A 26,166-nucleotide genomic window follows, 5' to 3' on the forward strand; every position below is an offset into this window, starting at 1 on the left:
CATCTCTCTCTGTGACCATAGGAATGCCCACTATTGCTTTTGGTATCTCTGCTCTGGGGATGGGAGGGACTCACAGAAGCCTGTTTATTTGGCCATGTGAGAGGCATCTTCTTCTCCAGCAGAACTGTGTCCCCCATTTGTCATTGTCCAGTGAGGTGACCTGAATAGGTTTCTGTCAGCTCTGAAATGATGAACCTGGTATTGACCCCAGCCATTCCTGCTTAGTGTCCCTGTTGATGTGTGTGTGTGTGTGTGTGTGGTGTGCAGTACGGTGTGTCTGTATGTGTGACTGTATGTATGGTGTGTGTGTGTGTTCACAGAAGCCTGGTTTATTTGGCTCCTCCCCATTCCTGTTACAAACATCACTCCTTAGAATTACTGCCCCCATCATCCCACGTCAATGGCAGCTGTCACCCCTGACCTGTGGCCACCCTTATCACTGGGTGATGACAACAACCCAGTGACAACTTTGGGCACCACTGGCTGAGTCCCAAATGGTTTGTATGAAAAGGAAATGCAGGTTCCATGGAGTAGGAGAAAAGAACAGGACTGTGATGGATGGAGAGGGGAAGGGCCAGTGGTGGCTCAGAAAGGGGACACGTGCCCTGGGGACATGTCCAGCTTCCAGATGTTCCCAAGACCTGCACCAATGTGGCTCATGCACATAGACAGCCCTACACACCTGGAGCACATCTGGGGTATACAGTCAACTCAGCATCTCTCTCTCTCTCTCTCTCTCTCTCTCTCTCTCTCTCTCTCTCTCTCTCTCTCTCTCTCCTCCCCCCCCCCAGGAACTTACTAAAGCGCACTTCTGAGTGTGTCTCTGATGGTAGATCCAGAGAGGATGTAACAGGAGGAGCTGCACCCTCCATGTGGGAAATGTGCGAAGCACCATCCCAGGTGGCTCTTGTTGATGGAGTAGGCAGGGGAAAGCCAGTAGATACAGTATTTTGTTCTCTCTTTCCTCCTTCTCTCCCTTCCCACATGAGTGACTGTCATGAAGTGAGCCACTCTCCTCTCATATGCTCCCTGGCATGGTAGACTGAACCCCAGCACTGAGTCCTGTTGTCCTTTCTCTCAGGCATTTTTCATGGGGACCAAAGTCCTACAACATGATCCCAGAATTGTTTTTTAAGTAGGTGGTGGACAGAAAGTGAACGATAAGGATGAGACCACTCACCAATGGATGGAGCCATCGCCGGGCGGTGCCTATGAGACCCTCCGCCACTGTGTGAATACCTTCGGCTCACGTGTTCCATCCGGTCTGCCCGTCCCATCAGCGCGGAGTTTCCTAAAATCTAGACCCAGAAGAACACTGTAGTTTAGACAGCATCCATCACTGGCCTCAGTAGGCAAGGAGTAGTTAAAGCCAAATCAATCCGGATTGGAAGCAGAAGCGCTAAAGGCAACTAAACATAGCTTTTAACTGAAAGGTTAGCTGAGTGACCTGGGGGAGAAGCCAGTGGGGGCCAGGGCCCTGCTTTCCATATCCAGGTCCCTTCTGGACACACCACAGTGGGGCTGGCAGTAAAAATGAGTCATACCAGGGAGCTTTTGGTTGACGCTTTTACTTCTAAAGCCAAATCCTTTGAACCAAATTGACTATGGTTTACAGCTCAGGCTCCTTTCCGGCCAAGCCTTCTCCTGGTTTTGCTGTCCATCCCCAAGTGTCACTAGCAGAGACACGCTTCCCAAAGTTCATCATAGACAGAGGGGGCACGGAGGATTCTAGACACTCAGGGAAGTGCCCGTGTATTATCAGCCTTGATCATGCTCCGTGATTAACCTGGGCCTGAATGGGCCTCCAGTCTAGAGATGTCTACCTCTCATTTGGACTAGAGGTCAGAACTAACTAAAAGGGAAGTGGATCATTAGGAATCAGGTTAATGAAGGCCATTCCCAGGCCACAGGAGCCAGGGTGTGTGAGCCTATAGCCATGTGTGAGTCTGGGCGTCTCGAGGTTGCAGGTAGTGCCTGGCGGGGACAAATCACAGCATGCATAGCTCAGGAGGAGGCTTTGCTGCCATGCTGGTGGCATGCTGGTGGCCCATTTGTGTGCCTGTAGACAGTTGGGGGCGGGGCAGATGTTGTAGAAAGAATACAATTACAGAGATGAATGAAGCCTTGGATGAACCCCTGCTCTGTGGTAGACACAGAGGAGGACAAAGACTGGGGTGAGCAAAACACTGGAAACAATTTACAAATATGAGTTTCTTCTCTAGACTCCATATTTTTTAAACAGTTATAGATGAAAGCCAAAAGGAAAACAAAAAACAAAAAAACTTAAAAAGCCAAACAACAAAGACAAGAAGCCTTTGACCATATCAGCATTCCCCCCTGAGTCCGTAAGGATCCTTCTTTTGGGGGGTAAGGGGTGTTGATCCTTCTTTTGGGGGGTAAGGGGTGTTGGGGTATACGTGTGTTTCCTGAGTTCAGATACTCAGCAGTTCAGCTAACCCTTAATTAAAACTTAGATTCAGTTGTCCTTTAAGTAAAGCAGCCGTAACCATCGCCGATTCTGTTGGGAAGATTGTTATTCCAAAGCAAGGAAGGAAACCTTCGGGATGGTCAAGCAACTGAGGAGCAATGGGGATCGAAGAAATTAAAAAATAAAATAAAATAAAATAATGCAGGGAAAGAACCAAAGAGAGCGGCCCAGAGAGTCCCCCGATGCACGCCAAAACCCGGAACCAAAGGCAAAACCAACGAAAGGATGAGCACGGATTGGTTTGGCAAGCGCGCGGGGGGAAGGATGGTTACTTGACACACCAAAGGGCCGTCTGCCACTCGGGGAGGAGGCTGTGTGAGCCGCTCAGCCGCCCTACTGTCGGGCATGGCTGGGCTTTTCCTCCAGACACCCCGAAAATCTTCGTGGTCGCTGGCCTCGTCCCAGCCATCCCTCCTGGGCACGGGCCTCTCCGGGCTGGGCTGGGTGTCATCGCTCCTGATGACGTCACTGGGGTCCACCTGCTCCCCAAAGTCCTCTTCGATGCTGCTCTGTCGGGTCAGCGTCCTCCGCCGGGCCAGCAGGGGCCTCGGGCTTCTCCTACAGGGACAGTGACCAGGGCCTGGACTGCACTTGGCCGAGGTGCTCCTGAAACTAAATCGTGACTCCTCCTCCTCACTGCCACAGTCCAAACCACTGTCCGGGCTCCTGGTGGCCGAGCGGCTGAACCGACAGCCTCTGTCTTCCAGAAAGATATCCTCCATATGGATGCCTGGGCCCCTGTGCTCGGCAGGGAGCCAGGATCCCTGTAGGACCGGATGTCCCCAACAGGAGCGCGCTGGCCCACGCTCCATGGCCAACAAGGCCCTGGCTCTGGAGGACCCCATGCCCTGCCTGAGCAGCGGCTGGCCAAGCTCCGCGTCCTCCTCAGCTACCTCGGGGATACTGAACAGTCTCTTACTGCGGTGGGGCTGTTGGGGGAACTCGGGCTGCTCCAGGAAAGCGCCTTCCAAGCTCCTAGCCTTATGGCATTCCTTGGGGACAGCATGTGTGAGAGAGCGGTTGTATGACCAGACATGAGGCGGTGGAGGAAGGAGAGAAAACACACACAGAATTAGTCTTGGCAGCGAGGCAGGGGGGGCAGCGCGAGGCAGCCTTTGCTCGTGGGGGACCTGCGGCATGCCTGCTTGGGGGGGCGCTCTGGGATGGAGCAGATGGGCCACGTGTGTGGGGGGGGTACAGAGCACAAGGTGAGGGGGAGCACACAGATGAGCCAGCGGGACGGGACGTCAGAGCAGACGCCATGCGGGTAAGCCAGAGGGAGGACACAATACTCCCTGGTCCTATGCTAAGGAGATACTCAGAGTAGAAAGGGAATTTTTCTGCCACCATGGCTGTTTCCCTGAGGCCCATGGACAGCCACCATGGCCTCACATTGTCCCTCAGGACTAGTCTCTTCCCAGCCCTTAGCACCCCTGCTGACCCCACTCTCCATTCCATTAGTTAATAGCCAGGAGGAGGAGTTTGGTCCTTTATAGCATGCCTGTGATCTGGTGAATGTTGTCAAACAGACCCAGCACCCCCACTACAAAGGACCAAGGTCCTCTGACTCCACACCTGAGATTTACCACATCTGGCCCATCTGGTCTCAGTGCCTGGCATTGGCACGGAGCTGGCTACTCTTGAGATCACTAAACAAACACTCCTGCATTCAGGCCTTAACCTGCCCTGCGCCACAGGCACCATCCCTGCCAGATCCAGCCCTTAGCCATCTCGTCTCTATCCAAAAAGCGTGGATTTTGACGCCAGCCACCTGCTCTGTACCATCCTTTGAGGAGATGTGGCTGACATTAGGAAAGCTGTTCTTACCCCCTGCTGAGAGCTGGGGTGGGTGTCTTATGATAGGGTGCCGTGGGGATGGCCTTGCCAGCTGCCCCCAGTGGTCTGTGGACACCTAGCGCAGTCGACTGTTTGCCTCTGCCACTACCCATGAGTCGGTAGGCACAGGACCTGCTAATTCGCGTATCTTTCTCCTTTACAGTGTCACATTGAAGGATTTTTGGTGTTGAGTGCTAAAAAGGTGAAGAATAGCAGCTGAAAAAGAGAGTAACACAGGGTAGGCAGATGGGCGGGGCCAGCTAGAGATGAAGGGCCATGATGATACCCTGATCCTCCCTAGGAAACCTGGGTTGCCTTAGCCACTCCCTGTCATGTGGGACTGTGGTTCAGTATGATCACAGCTCCCCACTGCCCTTGCCAGTTTATTAGGAGAATCTCAAACTCACACACCAGTCAGAAACCCCATGGGTGAGTGGCTGATGCCCCTAGGATACTGCTGCTTGTCTGCTTGTAAGAGAGGTCGGTGGGGCTACCCCTCCAGCTTCACAAGACCCTCCATTGGCTCTCCACTTTCCTCAGCAGGACTTGGAAGGCAGAGGCCTCTAATACCATGTCCTGGGCAGAGGAGTTTCCGAAAGGGGGAAAGCCTTTCCCTGAGCCACCCTGGAGCACTTTCAGGGTGGTTCCTGTTCCAGAGCTCCGCCTGGGGCAGGTAGGAATCTCAGATTCAGGAGAGACCTGTGGGGACCTGCTTGGGGGGGGGGGGGGGGCGGGGCACGGGGAACCAGTGTGAACTGTACCATACAGAGGGCCACATGGAGGTCCCCAAAGCCCCCTCCAGGGACCTCTGTGGGGGAAAACGTCTGCACGGTCTCTGTAGAGGCCCTGAGTAGACAGGAGTAATGAGTGTTGTCTTCAGTTTGCCACAGTGCAGGGTGACACACTTCTGCAGAAATAAACCCTGCAGGCTTCACTGCCCCACCCACCCAGGCATTCCCATAAATTAGCCACCCTTCCATCTCAGGTCTCCAGCAGCGGATGGTATGAACTCTCTTCCGGCGCAGGGGGGTGGGGGTGGGGAGGTTGGGGAGGAGCTCTGTGAGGGGATGGACATGCTGTCCTAGGCTTCCTCTGGCCTCAGCTGTATGGGTAGATCCCTCCTCTCTTGCAGTTGTGTGTGGTCCAGCCTCCACTGCCAGTTCAGTGCTAACTGGCAAGCTGCCGCTGCTGTCTGAACATGTAAACCTTGGGACTACTTCTGCTTCTAACTCTATTCCCACTACAGTGCTGGTTGTGTCTAGGGGATCCCAAATGGATCCCCCAAACTCTAGTACCCAGACCTCTTGGCAAAGTAGACAGGAGCAGCTGGTAACTCCTAAATGCACCCATGGAATAATCCGGGTGAAAGGACAGAATGGAGCATCCCCAGATTCGGGGCCCCCCAGTCATGAGCTCAGTGCTCACCTTGAGGGCGTTGTGAGAGGTACCGCTGGGCCGACGTCGGCCCCCATCCTCCAGCTGCATCTCTGAGTATAGCTCCTCCTCATCCTCCTCCATGATGTCTGACAGGTCTGACCCCCGGCTGCTCTCTGTGTGGTACTCATCTCCATGGCAACAGTGGGGCTATGGTCAAAAAGGAACACAAATGAGGTTTCTTTCTTTCTTTCTTTCTTTCTTTCTTTCTTTCTTTCTTTCTTTCTTTCTTTCTTTCTTTCTTCCTTCCTTCCTTCCTTCCTTCCTTCCTTCCTTTCTAACTGTGTATGAGTATTTTCTCTGCATGTATGTCTATACACTACATGTGTGCCTAGTATCTGTGGAGGCTAAAAGAGGGCATTGGCTCCCCTGGAAACCAGAGTTATAGAAGTTGTGAGGCACCATGTAGGTGCTGGAAATCCAACCCGAGTCCTCTGAAAGGGCTATCCTTAACCACTAAACTATCTCTCCAGCCCTTATAGGGACGTCCTGTACATGTCAGGCTCCTAAGCTGTCTCCTTGAGTTCTGGACCCATACTTGCCAGTGCATAGAGCTCTTGTTGCAAAGCATGTGAGACACAGTGTATGTGCACACAGTGTGTGTGTGTGCACACAGTGTATGTGCACACAGTGTATGTGTGTATATACACACAGTGTATGTGCACACAGTGTATGTGTGTATGTGCACACAGTGTATGTGCACATAGTGTATGTGTGTATGTGCACATAGTGTATGTGTGTATGTGCACACAGTGTATGTGTGTATGTGCACACAGTGTATGTGTGTGTGTGCACACAGTGTATGCGTGTATGTGCACACAGTGTATGTGCACACAGTGTATGTGCACATAGTGTATGCGTGTATGTGCACACAGTGTATGGGCACACAGTGTATGTCACATAGTGTATGTGTGTATGGGCACACAGTGTATGTGCACATAGTGTATGTGTGTATGTGCACACAGTGTATGTGCACATAGTGTATGTGTGTATGTGCACACAGTGTATGTGCACACAGCTTATCTTAGTGAAGCAAACAAGCCCTGACCCAACAACTTGGTCTAAGCAGCAGAGAGAAGACAGCACAAGCCATCCCACTCTGACAGGCGTGAAAATCCTGGATGCCAAAGAAGAAAGCAATGCAGTGTTGGTATGTCACATCATATGATGCTCAAGTTCCAACCTGTCTCCTCTTTACTTCACTAGCTGAACAGAGGCTCAGGCCCAACACTGACAATCCAGATGGCCGAGGGTCAGGGCACCCATGTGTACAGTGTCACACAAGAGAACATGACAGGGCAAGAGGTCACCTGGGGTGACACTGAGAGTTTTAAAAGAATCATTGAAAAACAAACAAGTGTGTACATGCATGCACATACACACAGAGACATATGCTCATGTGTATATATGTGTTCACACACAAAAACATGCTGACATGCATACTCACATATCACAATACATAAGCACATACTCATACAGAGACACATAAATGCATAGGAACACATGATGACATGTGTATACATGTCCATACACACATCCATACATATCTCTATATACAAGTGCACATGTGCACAATGATACACAGGAATTTAGACACATGTACTCACATAGCATGCACATGTACCATATATGATCACATGAATAAACATACTCATGCACATATGTACCAAACACACAAGTAAACATTCATATACACATACAAGCATACACAGAGACACATAGACACATGTACACACATGTGTACATACATAGACACACAGGAACACATTGTTACATATCTGTAAATAATCACACATACATGTACTTATTTATGTACATAGGCAGGCACACAGGAACACGCACACATGTCAACAAACACCACATGCATATATGCACATACATAGACAAACAGCAACCCATACACACACCATACACACTTAAACACCAGCACATACACTTATACACACATGCACATATGAACAAGCACCAATATGTAAATGCATGTGCACATATAAACATATATATGCACAGGCACAAACACGAATATAGAAACACATGAGCACACACACACCCAGGGCAGGCTAGGCCAATGTCCCCATGCTTCTCAACTCCTACGCATCCTGCTAAAGCCACGGCCAGCCATGGGCTAATGCAGGGGTGCACACTCTCACCTGCTTGCCCAGCTCTGACCCTTTGAGGAAGTCATCCACCGAGGTGCCTCTCCTCTTGACCTCGGGGGAGGCGTAGCCGTCCTCCTCATCCGAGTTGGTGTATTGCCCCACACTGCTTTGCTCTAGAAAGAGGCTCCTTTTCTCTAACTTGGAAAGAGAAAGGGACCACCGATGAACGGGTGTGTGGGGAGGGGCTGGAGGGGACACCAGGAGCATGCACTGTTGGCATCCTGGACCCCCTGAGTGCCGAGGACAGCAAGGAGATTTCCCCAGTGGTACCCTGGGGAGGCCTCTCATACACCGAGCACTGTAGCCTCCCTCAGGGCAGATACATGAAAGATGCTATGATTCCCTAAGTACGTGACTCTAGGCTGCTCTAGAGGGTGGTTCCCATGAGATCCAGGCTCCCAAAGCCAGATCTCCCCCTCCCCTCTCCTCTCCCTGAGGCCTTCATCACTCTCAGCTTCACTAGAGGGGACCACAGGCCTTAATAGGAGCCTTCGTCCTCCCTTGCTCGCCTCACCTTTAGTTTAGGCAGTGACTATGACATTGGGGCATTAGCCTGGGAAGGGTCTCTGGACTAACCTAGCAGCCACTGGGCTCTCCTATGGGGCTGCTCTGAGGCCACACTGGGATCCTCTGCCTCTTGGCCACAAGTATCACCCAGTCATCCCAGTGCAGGCCTGGTTCCAGTCTCACTGAGCCTTAGAGCGCCCTTCATGTTTGAGGTCCCAAGTTCATGCATATGTATTGTGTCAATAGCCGCTGTTGAGCAAATCAGATTTCACAGACAGTCTGATGCTCTAGTGTCTTACAAGGTGCTAGGTGCCTGAGGTCAGGGTAGCTCTATGCCCTCATGGAGATGCACAGGGTTAGATATGTGTTAGAAATATCCTGCTGTGCAACTGCGACTCCAGTGTTCACCCTTGGTCATGTATCCTCACTCTCCTGACTCAGGCCCTGGCTAGAGAAAACCTAATGGGAAAGAATGCCTCAGCCTTAGCAGACAGTCCCAGGGGTGACCATCTTAAGACCCACAGGGCAACCAGAAACTCAGAGGGCTGTGCCAATAGGCCCAGATGCCTCCTCATGGAGAAACTCAGGCTTGCCACAAACATCTGGGCAGCTGGCAGGTGGATACCTGGGAGAGATGGGCAGGTCCTGGGGCCAATTCAGTCGTGGGTCCTAGTCCCCTGGGCCTGGTGGGAAGGGGCACCCTATAGGTGACCTATAGTGCACATCTCATTAGCCATGATGGGAACATGCCCAAATCTCACTCCTATCCTCAATCTCTACAGTTACAATACCCCCTCTGCCCCTACCCCAAAGCATACACACATATCCTTAGGCTGGGATATGGTATCAAAAGAACAGGCCCCACTCAGTTCAGGACAACAGTCCCAGGCTGAGGTTCTAGAGTGCTCTCTGGAAGAGCTGTCCCTACCTGCCAGGTGTGGGAACAGGTCACACGACACCCCAAGAGTACAGGGACCAACTTGGTAGGAGTATACAACTTACCCTGTTGCTCTCAGCCACCCTCTGTGCAGCTTCACGGGCCATGGCCTTGGCGACGGTGGTAGACACAGGGGCTCCTTGTGGCTGAGGAAGGATCCGGCTGGGTGAGGGTGACCTTCTGCCTGGGCCAGCGCTGTGCATGTCAGGTGGTTCCAACATGTGGCCGTGTGCAGGGCCCGGTGACCGGCTCTGCTCCCAGGACTCATCCACTTTGACGTGGGGCCCCAGGTGTTGGTCTTTGGTATCCATGTCACTTGCTAATGGCTTTGGTGGGGGAGCAGTCCTCGGGTGGGGGGCTGGAGGCACCAGGAGGTCAGGGGGAATGGCAGCGAGGGCAGAATCCATGGACTCTCCCTGTACAGACAGGGTACGCACACTCACGGCCTTGGCCTCCAGGCTTCGCAGCCGGATCAGCTCCACTGCCGTGCCATCTGCCGTGGGGGCGATGACCTCAGCCACCTACACACAAAGAAAGCCATGTCACAGGCTGTTGGCATGTCATAACCCAGCTGTGGAATCTCTTGAAGGCAGATGCATGGCAAAAGAAGCCCAATATCTTGAGCCCCAGATCTGGCTCACTTCCAAAGCTGGCAAAGCCAAGGGGTATCTGGGAGCCCAGGATCCAGGTCAAAAGAGATCAGAAAAAGCAGAGCCTTCTTTCTCCATCTCTGGATTGGATCCAGGGTCCCACAGGGATCTGAAGGTGAGACTGTTTATTGCCACAGCTGGAGGAAAGGGAGGAACAGGGTCCAGTAAGTGGACTTCCTGGATGTGCATGGAACCCTAGGAGACCCTGTAACTTGCAAGAAGTAAATCCTGAGAGAACTGGCTGGGGCCATTACTCCCAGTCAAGCAGCCCAATCTGTCACTGGAGGGAAGAAATGGGGTAGCAACAGGTGATTTGAATACCAATGACCTCTTAGGCTCATATATTTGAATGCTCTGTCACCAGGGAGTGGCACTATCAGGAGGTGTGTCCTTGTTGGAGGAAGTGTGCCACTATGGGGTGGGCTTCGAGTCCCGCCTAGCTGCTTAGGAAATAGACAGTCTTTTCTGCTGTTTGCCTTCCAAACAAGATGTAGAACTCTTGGCTCCTCCAGCACCATGCCTGCCCGGACACCACCATGATGATAGTGGACTAAACCTCTGAACCTGTAAGCCAGCCCCAGTTAAATGCTGTCTTTTATGAGACTTGCCTTGGTCATGGTGTCTGTTCACTGCAATAGAAACCCTAACTAAGACAGGGACCCAGGTAGGAACCAAAATATGATGGGACCTCCTCACTCTCAGACCTGTGGCAGACGACAGTCCCCAGAGTGAAGGCCCAGTGGGATTTCATGAAGCCTGGTAGAGACTTGGAGCTGCAAGATCCTCAAATTCTGCCCCTGAGAATTTGTCCCCTCCCTCCCCTAAGCCCGCCTCTGCAAAGTAGCATGTCTCAGCCCACGCTCACCCTCTGCCCTTTGGCGTACACGCCGTATCCTGTGACATTTGCTCCATTGGACAACCCAGTGGGAGTCAGTGCAGGGGGCTTCCAGGAGACCTGAACAGAGGCGGCTGTGGCCCCAGCGTGGACAGTGACATCTTGTGGTGGGGCCGGAGGTCCTGGAAGGAGAGAAGGGACAGGTGCTGTCAGGGCATGGTCCTTGGGTCTTTCTTCACTTGGTCTGTCAAACTTGGAAGTAGAGCTCCCCACAAGATTGACAAGGAAGAGAGGGAGGACAGCACAGGAAGGGGGTGCTGATCGGAAGGACATCACTTTTCCTCTGAGAAGCCTGCTCTTATGCTCCCATTGAATTGGAGGAGGGGTAGCGTCCCTCTGCCAAGGGACTTGGAAACCAAGCAGCCTTCGATAGTTTCAGAGGAAAGACAAAGATACCCCATACCCCTGATACAGATCTCCTCCTACCCTTCTCCTCTCCTCTCCTCTCCTCTCCTCTCCTCTCCTCTCCTCTCCTCTCCTCTCCTCTCCTCTCCTCTCCTCTCCTCTCCTCTCCTCTCCTCTCCTCTCCTCTCCTCTCCTCTCCTCCCCTCCCCTCCCCTCCCCTCCCCTCCCTTCCCCTCCCCTCCCCTCCCCTCCTTTCCTTTTCTCTCCCTCCCTCCCTCCCTCCCTCTCTCTCCATGTTCATCATCAAACTCTAGAGACAACAGACTTTGACCTCACAACAGCCAGCTAAAGGAGAATTTGTTCAATGGGCTCCAGCCTAAACTGGTGTCTCACTCAGCTTCCAGAAAAAGATGGCATTTCCATTTCTGGGGCTTAGGAGGGAGGAGTCTCTTCAAATCCTGTAAACCCTCATGTTTCCAGCACCAAAAAAAAAAAAAAAACCAGGTATAAAGAGACCAACCAGGCCTGCCTCCATGGGCCTCCTCATCTGAGAACACCAGGACGCTTGGCATCAGAAAAGGCCTGGTATAGGAAGGAGCGAAGCAAGGGCTCTCCAAGTGGAAGCAAAGCAAAGAGAGGAAGGTGGGGTTCAAGCTGAATATGTATGGGAAGAACAGGAAGAGGAAGGAGAAGGAGGAAGAGGAAGAAGAGGAGGAGGAGGAGGAAAAAGAAGAAGAGGAGGAGGAGGAGGAAACCATTCTATGGAACTGTGAAAATGCAGATCAAAGAGCCCAACCTGACCTATGTGACCTATGTTCACTGGGTCTTGAAAAAAAAAAAGTGTGCTATCCAGAGGCACTAATTCAGGTAATGGGTAAGTACTGGCCAGGTCTGGAAGCCATTCTGGTGGCTGTGTGGTAGCCCATCTGTCCTTAGATACCAAGGCCAGAGACACAGCTTTGGTTTTGTTTGTTTGTTTGTTTGTTCGCTTGTTTTAACTCCAGGCTTGGGGTGGAATTTCCTACCTCTGAGAGACCAGGTAGCTTCATTTTGGAAGGAATGTGTTCATGACTGCAAGAGGAAGGTCATACGTGTCACAGACCTAGCCAAGGCATCCCAGAAGAGTACATCACTCGCTGGGAACTGTCCATATGCCGGCTTTCCTATGCACTTTGCAGGTTTTGTGTGTGTTACTTGGCCCTCACTAGGAAGTCGCCACACATCATTTTGTAAACAGGGAAACTGAGCCTCAGAAAAGCCATTGTGTTAGAACCTGGATCTTTCTCCCCAGTGTGTACCTAGGGCCTGCTGGCATGGATCCATGGGAATCTACTATAACCAACGTGTCAGAAACTCAGCCTGCATCAGAGTCTGTTTTCCCCTGGCAGCTCATGTGTGACCTTTGCCTACGGAAGATGTGTCCAGCCTGAGCTTCAAAAGCCAAAGCCCTTCCTTGAGAAATATTCTGAGCGACAGTAGGGGTGACAGCTGATTCATCACAGAGACAGAGACAGGTCAAAGGTAGGGTGGCATTCTCAGAGACACGAATCATCCAGAGCCCAATTGCATAAGAAGATATGTTTGAAAACTGAAGGCTAAACAGTGAGTTATTTTAGACAAACAGGAGCATAAGATTCTAAAGGGAACCTGTCTGGGCTAAAAGGAGATAGCAGCGGGTGAGCACATGGCAGAGAGGACTAAGAAAGTACAGTATAAATGGCAGATGCATTAGGAAATATGAAAGACCATTTTTCTCCAATTCCTCAAAGAACGCATTATTTGAATAAAGAGAAAAGTGACCTATTAGGGAGCCGGGAAGTGTCATGAGCTGTTTGAGCTAAGAAGTTGGCTCTAGAAGTGGAGTTGCCCACCCCTACGATCTCAGACATACACATGTTTGGCTCAAAATCCCCCTGAGGATGAGCCTGGCCTGGCTCTGTAACACACAGAGAGAAAAATACCGCAAACAACTAAGAGATGAAAGGTGCTGTGTCTTGTGGACAGGTCGACGAGAAACCATTTCCAGCCAAGTTTACTGTTTCCCCCCACAGTATTAAATATATATATATATATATATATATATATATATATATATATACACGAGGCAAAGAGAGAGAGAGAAATTGGAGCCTCATACACAGAGAGAAAACTCAACCTGGAACTGCAGCGAAGCTGCCTCAGTTTCTCCAGCTGGTTTCTGCTGGGCATTTGCTGCCCCTGGTTTGATGATCTTATTACTTTGATTCTTCCCATAGTCCGGCCTCTCCAGTCATCTCAGCGTGGTGGGTCTCTACCGATCTGTGCTTTTCACTCTATGCTAACTATGCACTTAACCAGCTCATTCACAATGGGAAGTTCAGCTATGGTAAGTCTTCTACAGAGGTTCATATAGAACAGGTGCTTTCAGCATGCGTGAAAGCAAGGCTGAAAGAACTAAAGGAATCGTGTTGTAATTTCAGGCAATTCATAGTAGGCTGTGAGTAGGAGTATAGAAATTAATTTCTAAAAAGTAATATACCGTGTTATTCACAGCCCCCAAAATCAATTGTAGAGAATAAAGAATAAAAAATAGTCAGCCTGTGTCTGGAAAGTACTGTGGTAGTGAGGGGGTGGGGGGTAAGAGCTGGGGATGGATTTGATCAGAACACATTGTATACATGTATGAAGAAATAAATACAAGATGGGTTTTAAGAAATAGTTAACCCAAGAGAAAGCAGGAAGAGGTTAACAATGATGCAAAGAACAGACAAGTGCAGAACAGCAGAAATCTAGACTTAAATCATCTTATCAGTAATGAAATGGAAAAGAGAGACAATCTAGTTAAAAATCAGAGATTATCAGGCCAGGGCAACTCAAAGATCCCACCACCTGCTACTCAGCTGAGGCAGACACAGTATAGAAGGACTTGGGGAATTTGAAAGTAAGTGTTGGAAAAATAATACATGTATAGTCTAGCTTACAAAAGCTACCCACACAAGAACATCAGACAAAATAGATTTAAAGGCCATCAGAGTGGCCTTGTTGGTTCTCAGTGGATTTTTGGTTCTGAGAAAATGTCATCAGGGAGAGTCCAAGCTTTCAATACATAACACAACTAGCAGATAAACTTCAAAATACATAAAGCAAAAGCCAAAGGGCAACAATCATTGTCTCTAACTCATGGGTCAAACAAACAAAGCCCAGGGAGATCACGGAGTCCTGGAAAGCTCTTCTAAGTCATTTGACTGTATTGCTTTCGTGCCCCAGAACCACAGGGTTCACATTGCTTTAAAATATGCCAGGAATGTTCATTGGGGGAGACAGTATCCATACACCAGGTTTCAGTCCCCCTGGACTTGTACAAGAAACTGTAGCCAACCTTAAAACAATTAAATTGGAAACTAATAATAGTGGTAGGATTTCTCTTTTAACTATCAAATATTGGAAAATAACTAGTCTGCTCATAATTAGAGTCATGAAGGGTCTAACTGGATAATGAGAATATACTTAACAATAACAAAAAGAACATGTGGATAAAGAATAGCGAAGCTTGCGTGTCTAAATATTTATATTTAGAAAACAACAACTTTCAGTTAGTTCTCTGTTTCACCTAGAAACAGGTGCCAGCTGGGCATAGTGGCACACGTCTTTAATCCCAGCACTAGGGAGGCAGAGGCAGGCAGATTTCTGAGTTCGAGGCCAGCCTGAGCTACAAAGTGAGTTCCAGGACAGCCAGGGCTACACAGAGAAACCCTGTCTCAAAAACCAAAAAGAAGAAGAAGAAGGAGGAGGAGGAGGAGGAGGAGAAGAAGAAGAAGAAAGAAGAAGAAGAAGAAAGAAGAAGAAGAAAGAAGAAAGAAGAAGAAGAAGAAGAAGAAGAAGAAGAAGAAGAAGAAGAAGAAGAAGAAGAAGAAGAAGAAGAAGAAGAAGAAGAAGAAGAAGAAGAAGAAGAAGAAAGAAAATATGGGCCAAGACGGAGAGCCAGGTAAGGCCCCAAATCAACAGAAAAAGGAAAATCTGATCTAAAATCATAAAAAGCAAAAGTCAGCCAAGTCAAAAGCTTCAACAAACACAATTCTCTTCAGAAGAGACAAATGTAAATTTCCAACAGGAATTCAAGGGAAGGTGTGATTATGAATCTAAAGATTCTTAAAGGATAATATAAGGCTGGCCATGGTGACATACAGCCTTAGGGAAGCAGAGGCAGGAGGATCTCTGTTAGTTCCAGGCCAGCCAGGGCTATCTAGTGAGAGCCTGTAAGGAAATCCCTTAAAATACCACACTTGGCCTGTGAGACTTCAACTCTACACAAAGAACTACAGGCAATTAAGGAATGGTAACAGGAGGAGAAACAGCCTTCCTCAGAGAAGAGTACACCAACTAGCTACCCGATACCAAATGGTCAGCCACGCAAATAATAGTACATAGACAGAGAAGGCTGTGTTTAGTGTGTGTGTGTGTGTGTGTGTGTATGTGTGTAAGAGCAGGGATGGGTATATAGGATGGTTTGGAGGGAGGGAAAGGGAAGAGGGATGATTGTAATATTATAAAGTTAAAGAAATGTACATAATCCAAAATGACAAATAAGAGATGCAAAAGCAAAATAACCCGGTGTCTATTAACTACCTTAACCCTGAAACTTCCAGCACGTTTTCAAAGAAAACAATGGGTCTGCATACCTTCCATTGCATCCATCAAATGTTAAAGCGAGACAATGCTAGTGCCTAAAAACTGCGCAGACGCTTTCAGATGACAGGATTCCCCAGTCACTGCATGAGCTCAGTGGAGGTCTGGCACCCAAACCAAAGGACATTACAAGACAATGGTACACAAATATCCTTCATGAACATAGATGCAAAACTCTCCAGTGGGATTGGAGAGAGGCTCAGTGGTTAAGAGTACCTGTTGCTCTTCTAGAGGACCCGAGTCCAGTTTCCAACACTGGCATCAGGTGGCTCTCAACCACTTGTAACACCAGCTCTAGGGATCTGATGCCCTCTTCTGGCTTCCTTGGGTAACTGCATACACATGGCTCACATACCCATGCAAACACACAAACACATACACACACACACACACACACACACACACACATAATTAAAAATAAGTCATTTAAAACAAGTCTCATCTAGCCATAAACACTAGGTAAAGTTCCACCTTAGAAGTGTGAAGTTATTCAAAGCGGTATAATCACCATATTAGCTGAATAAGAATAATCATGACATGATAGATGGAGATTAATGAAAATTTAATTCAATCTTGATAAAAACTCTGGGCACACTGGGGATAGAAAGGAAGTGTCAGATCCTGATAACGAGCAGCGTTCTCGTTTCCTTTCTGTGGTTGTGATAAAACACTGGTGAACAATTTGGGCGAGGAAAGGGGTTATTTGACTTACACTTCTAGGTCTCATCCCATCACTGAAAGGATTCATGGCAAGTAGAAGCCATGGAGGAACTCTAATTACTGGCTAGCTCTTTGGCTCCTACTTAGCTAGCTTTCATATACAGCCTATGGCTACCTGCCTAGGGAATGGTGCCTCCTACAGTGGGCTGAACACTCTTGCACCAATTAACAACCAAGACAATCTCCCACTGTCATGGCTACAGGCCAATTGGATCTAAGCAGTTCCTCAAGGCTCCCCTCCAACATGACTGTGGCTGTGTCAAGTTGAGAGCTCAAGCTAACTAGAACACATAGTTCTTGTGACCAATAGGCAACAATAAACGATTACACTGTTTTCTCATTCATCACACCTAGGAGCCAGCAACAAAGCAATCCTGGTGGAAACCTTTCCTTACATCAGAACTCTGTTGCAAGTAAAGGACTCATTTTGATTTGCATGGGAGACACTAACAGAGACACTCCTCTCCTCTCTCACCAAGAGCTCAGGTTCACCCTCACTTCTAAAACATCCCTCCTAGGTAGGCTGCAAATTCAGCCCCACAGGGATGGGGCCAATGGACACTCCTTTATACCTTCTCTTAAGCAGTGACCTGTACATAGGCATGACCAAGTTTTCAGGACATGACTTCTTTCCCAAAGACAGGATAACACCTCGTCTTTTATTCTTCTCTTGGACATACAAACACCGTCAAGTGTATCCATGTATGTGTGTGCCCTACACTTGTGTGGGCTGCCTCCACCTCAGAAGCCTATTAGGATGTACAAGTATGTACAGGGTGTGCAACTGCAGGTATCATAAACACTCAAGCAGAGTGGAGCATCAGTTCACTAACATAAGAGTCCTGAGTCCTGTCTATACCAGGAGACCTCCAGAAGTCTGATTGATGTGTCTTATCTCTGACGAGTATTGGAGAGGGTAAAAGGGGTCACACTTTCTCCCAGTTACAGCCAAGAAGACAGAGGAGAGATAGGTCAGCCCTGAGGCAGCTCTGGTGAACCACTCCATCCTTTGCATCATTCATCAGTGAGTATTTATTTATAATGAAAACCAAAAAAGAAGGGAAAGCATTTGAAGTGTAAGCTCTTCAACTGATTCCCCTTGTGTGTTGTTGGAGGAGGTGTGAGGTGTAGAGTGTAGCTGTCCGCTCCCAGAGGTGACCTCATTCCCTTCCTGTCTATTATATTACAGGACAGCCCATGACAGACCAAGTACTAAGAGCATGGCCCCAAATGCTATCCAAGAGCCAACTCTAAGCCCATGAAGAGGCACCACATTCAGAACTTGCCAGGGCATTTGAGGGCTTTCAAGGATAACACAGACTCCTGTGGTCACCTCCTCTTGCCTTTCCCTAACCATGCAGTGTATGCCCTGGTATCCTTCCTTCATGGACCCCTCCTCCCCCCCATGAAGACATGGCTCACCTGCAGGCAGCGTGGAGAACTCCACACAGGCCTCCTTCTTTTCTCTCTGCTCCAGCGGCAGCTGCCAGGGCATCTGGTGTGGCTGGGCCAAGACCTTCACCTTGTAGGCCATATTAGGCCTGAGGTTGAAGAATTGGTACTTGTACCTGGCTGCCTTCACGATGTCCAGTTCCTCTTCGTTGAGGAAGATGATATGGCTGTAGTTACTGTTGGTCGGCAGCCACGAGAGCTGGGCAGAGATCTGTGTGATGTTGTCCACACGCAGCTGGGACGGTGCCACCACCACATCCTTGCCCACCAGCAGAGTGCACTGCAGCTCGTCCGAGTTTCCCCGGCTCGTGACGCACTGCACGGAGATGCGGTAGGTGCAGGCAGCTGTGTTAAGTTTCTCGATCAGCGCCTTAGTTCTCCTACCCAGGGCAAGGCTCATGCGTGTCTCTTTGTCCACCAGCACATTATAACTGCTCACGGTGCCCCAGCCAGGAGGCACAGCAGGGGGCTCCCAGCCCACGATGACACTTTTGGCAAGCTGTTTGATAAGGGTGATTTTCCTAGGGTAAGGCACAGTGTCTTCTCCGATGTCGTCGATGTTCACGTCCAGGGTCCCCCCACCATTGTCGGTGATCCCCGAGTCCACTTGAGTTGGGGAGTGAAGGTGAAGGATGCTGTCGCGCTCCAGACTGATGCCAGAGTGGTTGAGAAAGTTCTGGTCCTGCTCACTCCCCAGAGTACCAGCCAGCCGCGACTCATTGTCCTGGATAAAATCCACAAAGTTGGAAGGCACCAAGCCCCTTTGCCCATCCAGAAGCTCTCCTGTTGGGTACAAGGACAGATATCATTCACCGTCCTCTAGGACCCTGAGCTCCACAGCACTGACACATAGTCCGCATGCCTGTCCCCTCCATGCCCTCTGCCTGCAATAACCCCACCCATTGCCCAGTGTGGTTTCCTGGTTCAACCCTATGAGAATCTGGCTGTACACACCAAGCACACACCAGGAACCGGGAAGCTGTTTAGTAAGGAGTAGAAACTCATGCTGACTGAATGCCCTGCACTGGGAGAACCCTGGCACACAGTTAGTGCTCAATAAATGCTAGGACAGACAAACATGTCAAATCTATGGCTTGGGGAGATTAATAAATACGCATAATTTTTTATCAAGTGATCACGTGATCAGGGATGGGAAGGTGGCTCCTACTAAGTCAACCTCAGGAACATCTGTGTTTCTAGTGTCTGCCTGATGGGAAATGAACACACTGGACTGGGCTTCAGAGTCGTCTTCTAAGTTGTGAGTGGCATAAGCAAATACTATACAGGTGGCTTCTGTAGAGCAGCCTAATTCTTTGTGTATGTGCATGAGTGTGCATGTGTGTGCTGGTGTATATGCACCCACACATACATGCCTCTCTATGTGTGTGTATATATGCGTTCATGTGCCTGTGTGTGTATGTGTATATGTGTGTGTATGTGTATATGTATGCATGTATGTATGCATGCATACATATGTGTGCATGTGCATGCACATGTCTGTGTGTGTGCCTGTGCATATGTGTATGTATGTGTGTATGCATGTATGTGTGTATGTATGTGTGCTTGTATGTGTCCATGTATGTATGTGCATGCACATGTCTGTGCGTGTGCCTGTGCACATGTGTATGTATGTGAGTATGTATGTGTACATGTATGTGTGTATGTGCATGCACATGTCTGTGTGTGTCTGTGCATATGTGTGTAGGTATGTGTGCATGTGTGTGTGCACATGTCTGTGTGTCTGTGCACATGCATGCATATGTGTATGTATGTGTGTATATGTGTGCCTATGTAAGTATGCATGCACATGCCTTTGTGTATGTGTGTTTATGTGTGTGTTGTATGTATGTGTGCACAGGTGTGCACAGCAGAAACTGTCAAAAGTAACTATGCAGAAGAGCTTTGTGTTCCAGCAGAAAACCAAAGTGCTATCATCCCTACTCATTACAGAATATCTCAAGAGAGACCAAGTGACCCTAGGAGGCTGGAGCACCATGACCTCTTAGTTTGTTTCCTACCAGACCCCCTTTGGGGGAATCTGTGACATGGCCTGTAGAGGGAAAGCCTGCCACTCAATGAGGATTCATATTCTGTTCCTAACCTCTACTTAGGGTATGGGTCTTGAGGCAGTCAATCCTTTTATACTAAAGAAGTCTGGCCCATGGAAGTGATGGTGGTGCTGATGTTGATAACAATGATAATCATGGGGGTGATGGTGGAAATAATAGTAATATGGTAGTGGTGGTGAAAATGGTGCTGGTGGTGATGGTGATGGTGATGAAATTGTGACGGTGGTGGCATTGGAGATGCAGGCGATGAGGTAATTGTGGTGGTGGTGATGGTGGGTATAGGGATGGTGGCTGTGATGGGGACAGTGACAACAGTATCCGCCATTTAATGAGCAATGTTCCAGGCTCCATTCCAAGCACTTCCTAGCATGCAATGCTACCTTCCAGTCACAGTGACTAGTGAAGGCTATTGCTATGGGATAGACTGAGGCACAGAGAACAGAAGCAAGTCCCACTGTCACAGACCATAAAAGCTCGAGTTTCGGAACTTCTTTGAGTGAGGTCCTCAGAGCCTTTAGCTAGGCACAAAGCATGATGGGAAATTTTCAGGGACTCCAACCAGGCCATCTGACAGTGGAGCTGGGCATTCTGTTGACCCTACAGTGAGATTCGCTGGAGAGGTACAGCCTGAGCCACAGCACTGCCCCAGGGTGAGGGTTGCCCACTCACTTGGCCTTATCTGATGCAACCTTCCTTAAGTGGGCATCCTGAAAGCGAGTCCCAGAACTCCCAGGTACTCTGAGAAACAATTCAAGCTCATGGAAGAGAAAAACAACTCAACAAAGGTCCCTCCCGCTCAGGAGACTAGGGAGAGACAAGGCTTTCCCACAGAGCAGGAGGCCAGGGGATGGCCAGCTCCCATCTAGAATCAGAAAGTGGGATCTGGAGAGATGACTCAGTACTTCAGAGCATGGGTTACTCTTCCAGGGGACCTGGGTTCAAGACCCAGCACCCACAGAATGGCTCACAACCACCTGCCACCCTAGTATCAGGGGATCTGATGCCTTCTTCAGGCCCCCACAGGCACAGCACACATGTGCACAGACATACATGCAGGCAAAATGCTCATACACAAGAATAAAATAAAATAAAACCATAAAGCTGATTTGGGAAGCAGGGCACCCACAAGTACCACTGTCATGGGCTAAAAGCCAACAAAACTAAGGCCTTCTGGGAGGACAGAGCCTAGTTCCTTTCTATAAACTCTAGGGGTGACTAGAGTATGAGAGGGGTATAGGGATATGAAGCTGGACCCCCTGAGACAACAAGAATCTTGAGGCCCCTGTGGATATAAAAATCACACTTAGGTCACATGATAACTCCAGCAGAAAGGATAGGAAGGTGGGCACTTTGGGGAGTATGGTGGCCCTTAGTTTCCACCAGCACCCTGTCCTCAGAAGATAGAAAAGATTTTTTTTAATGTTGGTCTGTATAGAACATGTACAGAGAATATGTACAGGGTGTTTTCAGTGGTGTGTGTGTGTGTGTGTGTGTGTGTGTGTGTGTGTGTGTGTGTTAGAAGCCACCTAGGAAGGAGTCCCAGTGCACAGGAGGAGACACCCAGGCTATGTGCAAACACTCCATGATTTTAAAAAGGGCTGGAGCATCCTTGAGGTTGAGTGTCAACCTGCTTCCCATGGAAAATGAGAAATGACTACACAGCATCCATCAGTGCCAGCACACAGCTGCCCAGCAGCTCTGCCAAGACTCCCAAGTGCCAGCCACCTACTGCCATTAACACTCAGAAAGCCAGCTCCACTGTCCAGGCAATCAGGGAGTGACAGAACAGAAAGCAAGCAACCAGAACATGTGGGAGGCTGGCGCATCTCCCAGGACCCTGGCAAGCTGGTCTTCTGCATGGACCAAGTCAGTGCCCACCAACCACAGCGCATCCACAGACCTTCATAGAACCCATCTTCATCCATGTCCCCATAGACATAGAGGTACTTTCCCGCCGTGAGAGGCAGCTCAGCTTCTGGGTTCTCATTGGGCCCATCGAAGGGGTTGTAACTGCAGGGAGAAACAGTTTGTAAGTCAGTAGCCCTAGCCAAGGACTGTCAGGTTCCATGTACCTATTACATCACTAATGGTGTCATGGCTCGTGCTAGCGAGATCCTGTGCCTCCTCTCAAGCTTTCTCTGGCAAGCTCACACCAATAGGTTAAAGGTAATTAAAGCCATTGAGATCTCTTTAAGTCTGCCATCTTGTCCAGACAGCTTGTTCCCGTGTGTCTCTTGCACCTGAACTTCACATTTCCAAACTAATGAGCTAGTACAAAGAAAATGAATGTTGTTGCTTTTATTTTTAATGATTTCTTTCTTTCTGTGTATGTGCCTGGACATGTATATGTGCACATGTGTGTGCAGTATCTGTGGAAGAGGACACTGGATCCCCTCGAGCTGGAGTTACAAGTAATTGTGAGCTGCCTGATGTTGGTACTTGGAATTGAACCTGGGTCCTCTGGAAGCCTATTTTGTGCTCTTGACAGCTGAGCCATTTCTCTGAACCAATTGTGTTACCTTTAAATATCTATCAACCCACTAAGTTAGAACAACATTAGACATACTACTTAACTGTTGTTTTTGTTTTTGTTTTGGTTTTTTTTTTTTTTTTTTTTGCCTTACAATGTAGCATACTATATTTCTACCCCATGAAGTCTGCCATTGCCTTTTGTGGTGGTTTAAATATGCTTGGCCCATAGGAAGTGGCACTATTAGGGGTGTGGCCTTGTTGGAGGAAGTGAGTCACTGTGGGGGTGGGCTTTGAGGTCCTATGCTTAAGCTCTACCTAGGGCGGAAGAGTCTCTTCTGGCTGCTTTTGGATCAAGATGTAGAACTCTCAGCTGCTCCAGCACCATGTCTGCCTGCACGCTGCCATGCTTCCTGCCATGATAATGGACTGAACCTCTGCAACTGTAAACCAGCCCCAATTAAATGTCTTTATAAGAGTTGTCTTGGTCATGATGTCTCTTCACAGCAATGAAACCCTAACTAAGACATCTTTGTAGTTAAAGTATAGTATTCTGCTGATCACCAAACTTTATCGAACTGGTTTCCTAATGTCAGATGTGGATAATGTAGACACTGTTTCTAATTCCTGGCTAATGTATGCCGTGTCCCAGCAGATGTCCTGATGATGTATCTTAGCACACTTTCCCAAAGAAGAAATTCTAGAAACTGCATTTGTTTGATCAACTGTATGCCCTACTGAGTACTTCTAAAATATGATGCCTGAGATTTCTGCTAGATTTTAGAAGATGGGGAATGGAGGCTCTGAGCATATCCCCTGTGACATTCTGTTTTGTCACCTGTTGTGGGTTGAATGGTGTCCCCCCATAAAGACTTGTCACAAGTCTCTGTGAATGTGGCCTCCTTCACAGCGAGGCACCCAGGTGAGAAAACATCTCACTAGGCAGGGTAAACATGAATGCATAAGACACAATAACACACCCAGAAGAGGGGGCCATGGGAAGGTGGAGACAGAGCCTAGAGGGATACAGCAACAGCCAGGAGCACTGGGGCCACCAGAACCTGAGAAGGCCCCAACACCCTCTCTTTGAGTCTTCCTGGAGCATGGCCAGGACACCTCGGTGCATCTGCTGACATCCGGAGACGCGAGGGAGTGAGCCCCTGTGTGCTCAGTTTGAGACCCTGAATCACAGAAGCTCAGAGGCCTGTGCGTTCCGTGCCTCTCACCAGCTTCTTCTGCCCCAGCACTCAGTGTGGGTTGGGGTGGGGGGGGGCGTCACATTCCTACCTGTAGCGGGCCACACACAGGTGCACCTTCCCCGAGCTGCTTTGCTTGGAGTTGTTAGAGTTCCGGTCATTGTCCATCTGTGAAGCAGTGATCGTGGTTTCCATTGACTGATACTAAAGACTCTGTGTCCCACCCCCAGCCCGTGAAACGCTTATGAAGTGGGATCCACTTCCACAGACATCTGCTGGGAATCCTACACTAAACATCGGCAGAGACTTGGATGCCCCCCCACCCCCACCCCACTAAGACACCTGAATGCCATGCCGCCAAGTAGCTTATGGAAGGCAGAGGTGACCATGTCCTCTGCTTTCAGAGGGCTCTTGCTATGGAGGGCCGAATTCGCCATCTCCAAGTGGCATTCAGGAAGCCAAGGAGGGCTACAGTAAAGGAGCCACCAGGAGAACCTTCATTTCACACTTTTCCCTGCTGTCTCGGGGTCTGCGGAGCTGAAGGATGCTGTGCCCAGAGTTCCCTACTGCAATAATGCCAGGGGCATGTGGTCTTTTCTCAGAGGGCTGAGAGGGAAACTGAGTAACAGTGTCCCGAGGAAGGCAAGCTCCCCACCACCATCCCCCTGTTATCCCTTCTCTGTGCACGCAAGGGACCAAAGCCCACATCTATCCCCTCCTCCCCAATTTCCCAGCTCCACTCAGCCAACCATGCTCCTGGTGTCTCGGTGACACCACCGAGAAGCCTTCCTGGTTTCACAGCCCTTCCCTGTGCCATTACAAGTCCACACACCCTGTTCTGCTGCTGTCTTCAGAACCCTACCCGGGACCTTGCTGACTGGATGCTGATACAGTGCTGATACCCCGAGTCTCCTCTGTCTGTAAACAGTAGTGATTTCTGGCACCTGCTGAGTCACTAAGGATGGGTGTGGAAAATCAATAGGAACAATGGAGGGGCCAAGGTGAGTGGGCAAAAGGAGGAGGCAGGGCCATAGGTGCCTCCCAGATACAGCCTAGAGCTGACTAGGTAGGACTCACCTCGGACTCAAATCTGCATCTTGGGCTGCTGGATCGCAACAGGAAGGAGGGCTTCACACACGGAGACTCCAGCTTGTCCCCAGACAGCGGAATATAGTCACCAATCACAGAGTAGTGTCCAGTGGGGCCCTCATGACCTGGATGGGAACAGGGGAATGGATGAGGGAAGGAGGCAGGCGAGTCACCCACATATTAATCCCCTCAGGCTGGTCTCACTGTGGGCAGCATACAGGCTGGCTGTACTGAGGGCCTGGTGGTGACCTGTGATCTGAGACAAAAGAAGGTTCATTGAGAAAGGGTCAGTGCATCCTGAGTGCAGGGGCCTTCCCTTCTGTTGACTTGAAATCGAGGGGCTGTAAGGCCCAGTGACACACACACAGCCTGATACCAGGAGGAGTGTACCCACAGAGCTGGGCACTATAATACAGAGAGGCAGAGTCTGGACTTTCTGTGACATCATCAAGGGTACCTGAGTGAAGCTGTACCCAGGGCTACAATGTAGTTTTCCCCCCTCCTGCATGATAACTGTTTCTCTGATCATATCAATGTTAAAGTTCGTAATCACTTTGACCAAAAAAAAAAAAATAAATTCAAAAATTAAATTTAATTAAATTAAAAAGTGGCAACCTGTCCAAGAGGAAAATTTTGCCGCTCCCATTAGCACGGAAAAACCTGGAGTGCCTTATATAAAATAAGATAATCCAGGCGCCAGGCGTGGTGGCGCACGCCTTTAATCCCAGCACTTGGGAGGCAGAGGCAGGCGGATTTCTGAGTTCGAGGCCAGCCTGGTCTACAAAGTGAGTGCCAGGACAGCCAGGGCTACACAGAGAAACCCTGTCTCGAAAAACCAAAAAAAAAAAAAAAAAGAAAAAAAAAAGAAAAAGATAATCCAGGCACCAGAAGATGCAGACCAAACTGGCCCAGTCACATGTGGACTCTGATGATGTCACAGCAGAGAGTAAAGGCTGACCAGTAGGGCAAGAGAGTAGGAAGATGTTGAAGCATTAGTGGGAAGTCCCGGGCTTCCGGGTGAATAGGTTTAGGTCCTGCCATGCAATTCTGCATCCACAGTTAATCACACTATACTCTTCCCAAGTAGTCAGGAAGCCTATGCTCTGGGTCCCAGAGCACATGAATACATCTTTAAGGGTCTGTCCTGATGAGCCAACACGTTTAAATAGAGCTAATTAGAAGAGCAGGGAGCACTTGCAAACAGCTACACCACAGAAGAAAATGTCTCTCCCAGCAATACTTAACTACCTACTGA

General features: G+C 49.2%; 1 protein-coding gene across 8 annotated transcripts in view; it reads right to left on the reverse strand.

Annotated features, from left to right (window-relative positions):
* The window catches only part of Rimbp2 (RIMS binding protein 2), a 192,179-nt gene that overhangs the window by 21,293 nt on the left and 144,720 nt on the right, over positions 1-26,166 (reverse strand). For 5 of the 8 annotated variants that reach the window (XM_029478008.2, XM_085837207.1, XM_085837206.1 and 2 more), the window contains 10 exons: positions 24,900-25,036; positions 23,914-23,990; positions 22,058-22,167; positions 18,059-18,871; positions 10,877-11,028; positions 9,427-9,882; positions 7,909-8,055; positions 5,750-5,908; positions 2,770-3,480; positions 1,181-1,298 (listed from right to left, as the gene is read on the reverse strand). In XM_029478008.2, the coding sequence (XP_029333868.1) occupies positions 1,181-1,298; positions 2,770-3,480; positions 5,750-5,908; positions 7,909-8,055; positions 9,427-9,882; positions 10,877-11,028; positions 18,059-18,871; positions 22,058-22,167; positions 23,914-23,990; positions 24,900-25,036 (2,880 nt within the window). The remainder of the gene's footprint in view (positions 1-1,180; positions 1,299-2,769; positions 3,481-5,749; positions 5,909-7,908; positions 8,056-9,426; positions 9,883-10,876; positions 11,029-18,058; positions 18,872-22,057; positions 22,168-23,913; positions 23,991-24,899; positions 25,037-26,166) is intronic. The other 3 variants (XM_029478015.2, XM_021163023.2, XM_029478016.2) reach the window with 1 other exon arrangement.

Source organism: Mus caroli, unplaced genomic scaffold (assembly GCF_978045245.1).
Source record: "Mus caroli unplaced genomic scaffold, Mus_caroli_1 scaffold_4, whole genome shotgun sequence".
Taxonomy (NCBI): Eukaryota; Metazoa; Chordata; class Mammalia; order Rodentia; family Muridae; genus Mus; species Mus caroli.